Raw genomic sequence first — 12,090 nt, forward strand, 5'->3', positions numbered from 1 at the left:
GGTCCTCCCCTTTGATGGGAGGACTTTTGATCTCCTCCTTTTCTACTGGTGTCTAGTACTGGAAGGGGACGCTCATTGGAGGCCGGTATTCAGAGGGCTGTTAAAATTTGGAAGGTTAGCAGTTTGAATCCAGCTACAGCTATTTGCACTTTGAATGTGTGCTAGCAGGCTTTAAAACGCCTTTCGGTGGTTTGGGTTTTGCGATTTTTGAATCAGCTTTCCTACCTAGAAGCTAGTCATTGAGAGTTCCTGTTCAGACAGTTTGGTGTTCTCTTGGAGAGCTCTTTCCTAACTGCTGGGATAGTTATCCTATTGCCGCTGTCTCTGCTGGCCTAGCCTGCAGGTTTCGATCTGATAAGAGGCAACAGGGAACTCTTGTTTTTCTGGAGTACCTTAGGGTATGTGACTGGATCAGGGATATGAGGATGTCCCTCGAGTCCTTTTTGGGACGCGTTTCCCTGTGTATGGATCTCTTTTATTCTATGTTTGTTGAGCCATGGGGAATGATCCTTTGGATTTTTCCTGGGAATTTGTTCTCCTTTTTGGGGGCAGATAGCGGTCCTTGTCTTATGGCCGGGTACCTTCTTGGGAGTCATGAACCGTGGGGCTGGCTCCTCGGATGCTGTTTGGGCTTGACGGAGTCTGGGACTTAGTGATCTCTAGTTTGGCTTTGCTGGCAGTGTAACTAATGTGCAGTTATCTGGGCTTCGGGTTTTCAACCGTGTCGTCTATATTTTTATATGGTGTCGGGTAATTTCAGGCTGTGGTGCCTTTTTAAGGGGCTGCCTTTTGTACCCACCCGTTGTTTGCATTCAGTGTCCTTTAGCTTGGGTATTGTTTTCCCAAAAGTAATGAATGTAGCTGTGGACTTTTCCCGTTTAAGGAAAAAAACATAAATTATGCTTACCTGATGATAATTTTCTTTTCTTCTGACGGGAAGAGTCCACAGCTCCCGTCCGTGTTTTTATCTATGGTAATTTTTTGTTCTTCTGGCACCTTTTTTCACCCTGATATTTCTCCTACTGTTCCTTGTTCCCTTGGCAGAATGACTGGGGGATGAGGGAAGTGTGGGGGGAGGTATTTAAGCCTTTGGCTGGGTTGTCTTTGCCTCCTACTGGTGGCCAGGTTCTGTTTTTCCCAAAATTAATGAATGCAGCTGTGGACTCTTCCCGTCAGAAGAAAAGAAAATTATCAGGTAAGCATAATTTGTTTTTCCAAATTTTATAAATGTGATACTTTTGCCTCGGCTGAGGCTTCTTTGCGAGAAGGGTTCTTCAAGCAGTGGTGCCTTCTGTTTAGATCTACCTGTCTTGTCCCTCCCTAAGCATCTGTGTACTCTAGCTTGAGTATTGATTCCCAACAGTAATTAAGATGCTGCCGTGGACTCACCATATCTTAGGAAAGAAAACAAAATTTATGCTTACCTGATAAATTTCTTTCTTTCCGGATATGGTGAGTCCACGGCCCCGCCCTTTTTATAAGACAGGTTCTTTTTTCTAAAGCCTCAGGCACCTCTACACCTTGTGTTGCTTCTTTTCTTCATTTACCTTTGGTCGAATGACTGGGGGTTGTGGAAGGGGAGGTGATACTTGGCAGCTTTGCTGTGGTGCTCTTTGCCGCCTCCTGTTGGCCAGGAGTGATATTCCCAACAATAATTAAGATGCTGCCGTGGACTCACCATATCTGGAAAGAAAGAAATTTATCAGGTAAGCATAAATTTTGTTTTTGCATGTGAAATCAGCCACATCATTCTACTTCCACTTAAGGAATTATGTCCTGTCCCTGTGTATGTTAATCAGGGAGCTCATAAGGACTTAACCCTTCAGTTTAAGAATCATTTACACAAGGCTATGGCAGAATATTAAGTGTAACTTCAAGTCTGGGGATTTACCTCAATCTTTGTATGTGAACATGCAAGCTCCCTCCCTCCCTCAAATTCCTCCCCTACTTCAGAGCTCTGACTCTGCAGACTGATTTTTATCTAGTTAAGATGGTCATGTGATCTGGTGAACAGGACCCTGCATTTGACAATGCTTTCAGATTTAAAGTGGAGCATATCCGCACCTTGTTGCTTGAGGAACTGAGAATGTTTGGGTTTTCTGAGGAATACTTGATCAGAACAAACCTGTAAATCAGTTAAATGTTGTTTTCAAAGCTCCACCAAAAATTCCCAAGATATTTCAGGTTCCTGGTTTGACTTCTGACTGTATAGCCAAGGAATAGAAAAAATCTTGTATACCATTTGCTCCTTCCAGGATTAAGAGAATGTACCAGATTCCAGATAGAATGTGGAATTGTTTGAAACCATACCCATGGTTGATGGAGCTATTTCCACTCTTGCCAGACACACTACTTTCCCCATTGAGGATACCACATCTTTCAGGGACCCAATAGACTGTAAATTGGAGTCTTTCTTGAGAAAGCTCTTTCTTCAGTCAGGTCTTCTGCTTAAACCAGCAGTGTCTATAACCTGTGTGACTGCGACAGGGGCTCTCTGGTGTGATTCCTTATCCAAAAAGGCTGCTGAGCAGTCCGCTGCTTAGGTCCTCCAGAATTGCATTAAAGAGACATTATACACTAGATTTTACTTTGCATAATTGTTTTGTAGATGATCCATTTATATAGCCCATCTGGGTGTGTTTTGTAAAGATGTATAGTTTTGCTGATTTTCTAAATAACATTGTGCTGATTTTCAGACCCCTAACCAAGCCCCAACATTAGATGTATACCGATGTATACAGACTTTAGACTGCTTCTGTTTGTATAATGTGTCTCTTCATATGCAGGGGTGGAGGGTTCTGCTATTAGCCCCTTTCAGTGGGCTTCCCAGGATTATCTCAGTAACCGTGTTAAATTTGGAGCTTCTAAGTAAGTTTTTAAAAGGTTTTACACTTGATTTGTAGATTGGTATCTGTGCATATTATTCTTTATAGCAGTGTCTATTACATGCAGTTAAATGAGAACTGGTGTATACTGCCCCTTTAAGGCCCTTAAATTGGCTAATGCCTTTTATATGCGACTCAGTAATGGGCATCATCAAGACTGATGTAAAAAATGTCTATGGCAGTCCTTGCAAGTAGGGATTTATGGTTAAATTCATGGTCAGCAGACATGGCATCAAAGAATAGGTTAATGACTCTTTCCTTCCAAGTGAAGATTTTATTTGGTTCTGATTTAGACTCAATTATTAAGACTATTACTGGAGGGAAAGGAGGTTTTCTTCCTCAAGACAATAAATCTAAGGGAAAGAACAGACCAAGTAACAGGTTTTGTTTCTTTTGTTCCTCAGGAGTTTAGAATTCCTCCTCTTCTCAAGTCTGGGCCCTCCAAGCCAGCCTGGAAGCTTGATTGTTCCTGGGAAAAGAACAAGAAGTCCAACAGCAAATCTGCATGAAGGTGCGTCCCCCCAAACCAAAATCTGTTCTTGTTGGGGGCAGACTGATTCTTTTCCTTAAGGCCTGGTTTCAGTCAGTCTATGACCCTTGGGTTTAAAATATTATATCCCATGGTTACAGGATAGACTCTTGCCATCTGCCTCATGTCCCCAAAAATTCATTAAAGGTGGCTGCCTTTATGCAATGTGCTCAGGATTTAGAGGAAATAGGAATAATTATGCCAGTACCAGTGTCTCAACAGGGTCAAGGGTTTTACTCCAAACTGTAGATTGTCCCAAAGAAGGAAGGGAATTTTAGACCCATTTTAGACTTTTAATCCCTTAACAAGTTTGTCAGGGTCCCCACTTTAAAGATGGAAACAATTTGCACAATCTTACCTTTAAGCCAACAGGGTGAATACATGTCTACTATAGACCTCAAGGATGCATACCTGCATATTCCTATCCACAAAGATCACCATAAATTTATAAGGTTTGCATTCCTAGATAAACACTACCAATTTGTCAGCCTTCCATTTCGTCTGGGTTCATTTCCTTGCATTTCCAGTTTTTCACAAAATAAAGCAGTACTTCATACTAAGTGATTTCCTTCTTAAAGTGCTTTCTTCAGAAAATATCCGGAGATTGTTGTCCCTTCTTTGTGTCTGGATCCTGCTAATTCTAAGGCTTTTAACGACTTTTAATCTTGATGTAGTCAGAGAGCATTGAATTTTTATCTTCAAGCTACTAAGGAGTTCAGACAATCTACCAGTGTATTTGTTCACTACTCTTGGACTCGTAAAGGGCAGACAGCTACTACAGTAGCTTTGGCCTCTTGGCTCAAACAGGTAATAATTTACTTGGTGGCGGTAACATCGCCTCCTAAACGTATCACAGCTCATTCTACAAGATCAGTTGCTACTTCCTGAGCTTTCAAAAAGTATGCATCTTTGGAGCAAAGCTGCAACATGGTTTTCTCTGCATACCTTTCAAAATTTTACTGCTTTGATGTTTTTGCTTCTTCGCAAGCAGCTTTTGGCAGGAAAGTTCTTCAGGCCGCAGTGTCTGACAAATAGGAACTGCCCTAAAATTATCCCACCCATTCTGTAAAATGGACTATCTGGGGATTAATCCCACATGTTATGGAGCCCTATAGACCATCATCATCATACGAAAGAAAACAAAATTAATGCTTACTTGATCATTTCTTTACTTTCAGGATGAGGATACACCATCGGCCCCGCTCGTTTTTATTTTTTTTTAATAACTGTTCTAATTTTCACCTCTATAAGCTCTGCTTTTGTTTTTCCTAGCTGCTTCATTTTCTTTGCTCAGCTATGCATTAAACTGGGGAGAAAGGGGAATTGGGAGGGATTTAAAGGTACACAAAATCCACATTTTTTTCTTTCATGATTCAGATAGAGCATGCAATTTTAAGCAACTTTCTAATTTACTCCTATTATAAATGTTTCTTTGCTGGAGAGTCATCATTGGGGAGATTGAGAAGATTTTCCAAGTTGTACTGCCCTTAGATCCTCTAATATGTATCCTGAATAATTACATTAAGCTACCCTCTAAGGCACACATTATCCTACTCCGTATATTTACGAACAGTGTCAAATCACTCATAGCTAAGAATTGGAAATCTCCAGAACCCCCCGATTTACTAATGTGGAGAAATAAGGTCTCTGACTTTATAGAACTAGAGGAATACAGATCCTTTAGAACTAGATACGAGAGACCTGTTCATTATTGCCCAAAACATGTGGGACCAGTATATAAACCCATATTGACACCTGTATACGCTTACTCTAGATTACCCCTCTCAGTTATTACTATAAAAATCGTTGGATACAAGATTTATTATTAATTTAAGTTTGTTTGACCCAGAGTATGTACTTTAACACTTTTGCTGGTACTGTGTAACGGCCTTGCTGGCCTAATCTTCTGCTTTTGTATATTATTTCTTTGTTGTTTACATATTTTGAGAAATGAATAGTTACTTTTGTCAGACAGTATTGATCATATTGAAATATTATTGATTCATTTGTTCTTGTATTTTTTAATCCGATTTGTATGTCTTTTTAACTATTTCAATAAAAAGAACTTGGAATAAATGTTTCTTTGCTCTCTTGCTATCTTTATTTGCAAAAGCAGCAATGTAAGTATAGGAGCCGGCCTATTGTTGGTTAAGCACCTGGGTAGCACCTAAATGTAGCAACCAATCAGCCAGCGCTACCCAGGGCCAGCTCCTATACTTACATTCCTGCTTTCTCAAATAAAGATAGAGAGAACAAAGAACAATTTATAATAAGAGTAAATTAGAAAATTGCATACATTTTGTTTTTCTGCTTTATTTTTTTATAAATTCTTAAATAGGCAGAAAGCATTGAATGGGCAGTGTTGCTATACTTTAGTTACTTATTCTCAAATCTAGATAAATTTGGTTTGCCATTAAGATTTAATTTTTTTTGTCATGTCACTTATATTATTTTAATGCCATGTTTTATTAACTTTGCAGTTTTAGACTCAAGTATGCCATGCTCCCAAGACATCCTACGCATGCTTCTTTCACTACAGCCTATCTTGCAAGATGCAGTTCAGAAGAAACGAACTGTCCGATCCTGGGCTGTACAGGGACCTTTAACCTGGCAACAGTTCCATAAAATGGCAGGCCGTGGGACCTATGGTAAACTACGGTTTCATTTTATTTTTTATTTTTTTCTGAAACAATCAAATTGTTTATTTGATAAATAGTTTTTTAATTCACATATGCCATATGACTTACTCTTCTTTACTGAAATTACATTCAGTTTAAACAGTTTTCTAGGAGTGCATGCAGCGGTTTGCGCAGAGTGTGTTTGGGGCTATATTTCCAATGTGGATATCCATAGAACAGAACGGCTACATTACTGGCGTATTGTAATGTCATGCAATCATCAGTGGATATAAATAATGTTTACTTTTAAAGGAGTCCTTCATCTAAGGGATGCATTGTAGACTTGCTAAAGAGAACATTGCTATACTGTAAAGTCTAACAAAATTAAATGTAACACCCAATAATTATCAAGTACAAGCAGAAATTGCTGTGCAGGATTGCGTTTTAAAAATGAAAACAAACTAAATTTGCAGTTTTTTTATATAGCCCTTTGGTTCTCTACAGGAGTTATAACCAATTTGAGCTGCACACATGGTTGTGGGATATTTTCCCTTCGACTTTGTTTAGTGTGCATTATTTATACACTGCAAGAGTGTGTGTTATCTATATATTGTTTTACTAAACCTTTCTGGATCCTGAATTTTAAACTTTGTTAAGCCTTTTCCTACATCAGCAAATATGCTAAAAGGGACTTGATTCAGACAGAGCATACAATTTCTTTCATATAGGTGGCGAGAGTCCACAAGCGGTTACGTATGGGATATACATTCCTACCAGGAGGAGGCAAAATCTCCCAAACCTCAAAAGCCTAAAAAAACCCTCCCACCACACTCATACCTCCAGTTTTAAACTTTGCATACATTGGAGGTGTTTGAAGCATGTTGATGATCTCGATTTCTTCAGTGAAAGGTGCTTCCGAGCATATTAAAGCCCAGTTACCCTCAGAGAACAGTGCTTGTCAGGGGTATGTGAATTGAGTTCAATTCTTGTGTTGTCTAGAACTTCCAATGAGAACTAGAGGTGAAGATATATTTAAAACTTTAGATTGCTTCATAAAGGAAAATAATTTGCAATGGTTAAATTGTGTAGGAATATGCACAGATGGTGCACCCTCAATGAAAAATATATTTACTCATTGCTTTTTACATCGCGAAGCACTAGTCGCGCAAACCATTGGAAATGAATTAAGAAAAGTTTTGGACAAAGTGTTTCAAATGGTCAATTACATTAATAGTAGACCTCTTCAATCAAGATCATTTGCTCATATTTGTGAAGAAATGGGGGCAAGGTTTAAAAAGCTTCTTATGCACACTGAAGTTCGTTGGCTCTCAAGAGGTCGAGTGCTTTGTCGTGTATACGAATTGAAGGAAATGATGCTTAAACTTTTTGAGGAAAATAAGCAAATTGAATTCTGCAATCTATTTCAAAACTATCTTTGGTGCACAAAATTGGCATATCTTGCTGACATATTTGAACTTTTGAATAAAATAAACACAAGTATGCAAGGAAAAGGAGAAAATATGTTAACAGCAGTAGATAAAATTTGTGCTATGAGAGACAAAATAGCAATTTGGAAAAGGAAAGGGACAGAAGGAAATTTTGAAATGTTTTCCAAAACTGCTTAGTGTGAGCTAAAATGTGAAATCAGCTCGCTAATTGTTGACCATGTAGCATTACTTTCCAAATGTCGAAATCCAGGACTGATTGGATCAGAAACCCATTTCTTACAACTGCAACAAGGGACTTTTCACTTATTGAAGAAGAAGAGTTAGCTGACCTAAAAAATGATCGAAATCTGTTAATGATGTATGAAGAGGGTGACTTACACAGCTTTTGGATTCGCATTTCAAAAATGCATCCAAACATAGCTATAAAAACATTAAGAATTCTTCTGCAGATTTCTACGACATACATTTGTGAAGTATCCTTTTCAACAATGACAAACTTAGACACTGAAACGTGGAAGCTTAAAAATGCTGGATGATGAAATGCTAGTGTCTTTATCTGATATTCCACCAAATATTCAAAAACTGTGTTTATCCCATCAAGCTCATACATCCCATTAAAATGGAAATTAGTCACAGTTGTTATTGTTATTGATGTTGTTTGTTTATATTTATAAAGTTATGTTATTGAAGAATATAGTTTGATCCATTCGTAACGGATAATATTGCAACAAGCAAGAATTTGTTGAAAAATGTACTCACCTTTCAAGAACATTTTATGCCAGGAGAACTCTGTGTAACATGTATGATTATTTAAGGTGGGTCACGTGTGTAACATTGTATCATTTGATTAATTTCAATAAAGCTTGTTTGAAAACACAAAAAAGAAACAAATGGAAAGTAGTTATTGATGTTACTTTTTTAATTCTTGCACATACTTACATACTGTTACTTGTAAATGCATGTTGTTGTTATATAATTTATGTATGTGTCCGTATCTCTTATAACAAGTTAGTTTAACTTCCTGGTTGCCAGTACAACTCAATTACTGTGTCGCAAAATTATTTAGGTCTAAAAAGTGTGTCACCAACATTAAAAGTTTGGAAAGCTCTGCCATAGAGGATAGTTGTTCTTTTAAGGATCCAATGGATAAGAAATTGGAGGCATTATTAAAGACAATGTATGTTCACCATGGTCTTCAATGACAGCCTGTGGTGTGTTTTGCTACTGTTACCAGTGCTGCAGCTTACTGGTTTGATGCCTTGTCTGATTCTGTTCAGACAGATACTCCTCTTGAGGAAATCCAGGACAGGATCAAGGCTCTTAAATTAGCCACTTATGGGGGGGCGGAGTTAGCCGCCGAGGTGGATGGTCGCACTTCTTTAGAGCTCCCGGCTCCAGATATACTGAAAGGGGCCTATTTAACTCTTTTACAGCTCAAATTTCTTCTGAGACGAAATTTAGAAGCCATTGTGGTACCCCCTCTTACTTTGTGTACCTCTTGTACTGAAAGGGCCTTACAATGTAAAAAGCATATTTTAAGTAATGAGTGTGCCTAAGGATGATTCTCAATCTGAAGAGAATCAGGATATGCCATCTAATTCTCCCCAAGTGTCACAACCTCTAACGCCCACTCAAGCGACGCCAAGTACCTCAAGTGCGTCTAATTCTTTTACTCTGCAGGAGATGGCTGCAGTTATGTGAACTACCCTTAGAGGTATTATCTAAATTATCAGTGTTACAGGGTAAACACAGTAGGTCAGGTATTAATGTGCATACTGAATCCTCTGATGCTTTGTTGGCTATTTCCGATGTACCCTCACAGGGCTCTGAGTTGGGGGTCAGGGAATTATTGTCTGAGGGAGAACTTTCAGACCCTGGAAGTATGTTACCTCAGACAGATTCGGACGTTATGTCTTTTAAATTTAAGCTTGAACACCTCCGCCTGTTACTTAGGGTGGTTTTAGCGACTCTGGATGATTGTGACCCTATTGTAATTCCACTAGAGAAATTGTGTAAAATGGACAAATATTTGGAGGTACCTACTTACACTGATGTTTTTCTGGTTCCTAAAAGAATTTCGGAAATTATAAAAAAGGAATGGGACAGACCGGGTATACCGTTCTCTCCTCCTCCTAATTTCAAGAAAATGGATCCCATATCACACCATTCGGGACTCTTGGCAGTCGGTCCCTAAGGTGGAGGGAGCTATTTCTACCCTGGCTAAGCGTACCACTATACCTATTGAAGACAGTTGTGTTTCAAAGACCCTATGGGTAAGAAGTTAGAGGGTCTTCTAAAGTAATTATATATTCATCAAGGTTTTCTTTTACAACCAACAGCTTGCATTGTTCCTGTCACTACTGCAGCAGCTTTTTGGTTCGATGCTCTAGAAGAGTCTCTAAAGGTTGAAACCCCTTTAGAGGACATTTTAGATAGAATTAAGGCTCTCAAGCTAGCTAATTATTTTATTACAGATGCCGCCTTTCAAATTGCTAAATTGGCGGCGAAAAATGCCGGATTTGCCATTTTTAGCGCGTAGAGCGTTATGTTTAAAATCATGGTCTGCTGATGTGTCATCAAAATCTAAGCTCTTAGCTATTCCTTTCAAGGGTAAGACCCTATTCGGGCCTAAGTTGAAGGAAATCATTTCTGACATTACTGGAGGTAAAGGTCACGCCCTACCTCAGGATAAGTCTGTTAAGATAAGGGGTAGACAAAATAATTTTCGTTCCTTTTGAAATTTTAAAGGAGTACCCTCTGCTTCCTCTTCCTCCACAAAGCAGGAAGGGAATTTTGCTCAGTCCAAATCCGTCTGGAGACCCAACCAGGCTTGGAACAAAGGTAAAACAACCCAAGAAGCCTGCTACTGCTACAAAGACAGCATGAAGAGGCGGCCCCTGATCCGGGACCGGATCTAGTAGGGGGCAGACTTTCTTTCTTTGCCCAGGCTTGGGCAAGAGATGTTCAGGATCCCTGGGCATTGGAAATCGTGACCCACGGGTATCAACTGGAATTCAAGGATTTTCTCCCAAGAGGGAGATTTCATCTTTCACGATTGTCTGTAGACCAGATAAAGAGAGGCGTTCTTACGCTGTGTAAAAGACCTTTCTACCATGTGAGTAATTCGTCCCGTTCCAAAACTGGAACAGGGACAGGGGTTTTACTCAAATATTTTCGTGGTTCCCATAAAAGAGATAACTTTCAGACCCATTTTAGATCTCAAGTGTCTAAACAAGTTTATCAGAGTCCCATCGTTCAAGAAGGAGAGTATACGAACAATCTTACCAATGATCCAGGAGGGTCAATATATGACTACCGTGGACTTGAAGGATGCTTACCTTCATATCCCTATTCACAAAAGATCAACATCAGTTCCTAAGGTTTACCTTCCTGGACAAACATTTTCAGTTTGTGGCTCTTCCCTTCGGGTTGGCCACAGCACCCAGGATCTTCACAAAGGTTCTAGGGTCCCTTCTGGCGGTTCTCAGTCCGCGGGACATAACAGTGGCACCTTATCTGGACGATATTTTAATTCAGGCGTCGACTTATCTGATGAAATCTCATACAGACACAGTGTTGTCTTTTCTGAGAACTCACGGTTTGAAAGTGAATCTAGAAAAGAGTTCACTAGTTCCACAGACAAGGGTTCCCTTCTTGGGAACTCTGATAGACTCGGAAGACATGAAAATATTTGATGGAGATCAAAAAAATCAAAGATTCTAAATACTTGCCGAGCCCTTCAGACCATTCCTCGGCCATCAGTGGCTCAGTGTATGGAGGTAATTGGATTAATGGTAGCGGCAATGGACATCATTCCGTTTGCTCATTTTCATCTCATACCACTGCAGCTGTGCATGCTCAGGCAGTGGAATGGGGACTATGCGAATCTATCTCCTCAGATAAATCTGGATCAAGAGACCAGAGACTCTCTTCTTTGGTGGTTGTCACTGGATCATCTGTCACAGGGGACGTGTTTCCGCAGACCCTCTTGGGTGATAGTGGCAACGGACGCCAGCCTCCTGGGCTGGGGTGCAGTCTGGAATTCCCTGAAGGCTCAGGGTGTATGGACTCGGGTGGAGTGTCTACTTCCAATCAATATTCTGGAATTGAGAGCAATATTCAATGCGCTTCAGGCATGGCCTCAGTTGGCCTTTGCCAAATTCATCAGATTCCAGTCGGACAATATTACGACTGTAGCTTATATCAATCATCAGGGGGGAACGAGGAGTTCGTTATTGATGATAGAAGTATTCAAGATAATTCGATGGGCGGAGGCCCACTCTTGTTATCTGTCGGCAATATACATACCAGGAGTAGAGAACTGGGAAGCGGATTTTTCATCCGGGGGAGTGGGAACTTCATCTGGAGGGGTTTGCCTCACTGATTCTTTGGATCTGATGGCATCTTGTCAGAATGCCAAGCTTCCAAGATACGGATCCAGGTCGAGGAATCCCCAGGCCGAACTGATAGATGCCTTGGCAGTGCCTTGGTCGTTCAGCCTAGCTTATGTGTTTCCACTGTTTCCTCTCCTTCCACGCGTGATTGTTCAGATCAAACAGGAGAGAGCTTCGGTGTTTCTAATCGCGCCTGCGTGGCCACGCAGGACTTGG

The 12,090-nt window shown here is 40.1% G+C and overlaps 1 protein-coding gene across 1 annotated transcript in view; it reads left to right on the top strand.

The window, feature by feature from the left end:
* Positions 1-12,090, top strand: part of MED13 (mediator complex subunit 13) — a 1,182,528-nt gene that overhangs the window by 486,344 nt on the left and 684,094 nt on the right. The window contains exon 17 of the mRNA XM_053707341.1: positions 5,895-6,062. Within this exon, the coding sequence (XP_053563316.1) occupies positions 5,895-6,062 (168 nt within the window). The remainder of the gene's footprint in view (positions 1-5,894; positions 6,063-12,090) is intronic.

The sequence above is a fragment of the Bombina bombina genome, chromosome 3 (assembly GCF_027579735.1).
Source record: "Bombina bombina isolate aBomBom1 chromosome 3, aBomBom1.pri, whole genome shotgun sequence".
Lineage (NCBI taxonomy): Eukaryota > Metazoa > Chordata > Amphibia > Anura > Bombinatoridae > Bombina > Bombina bombina.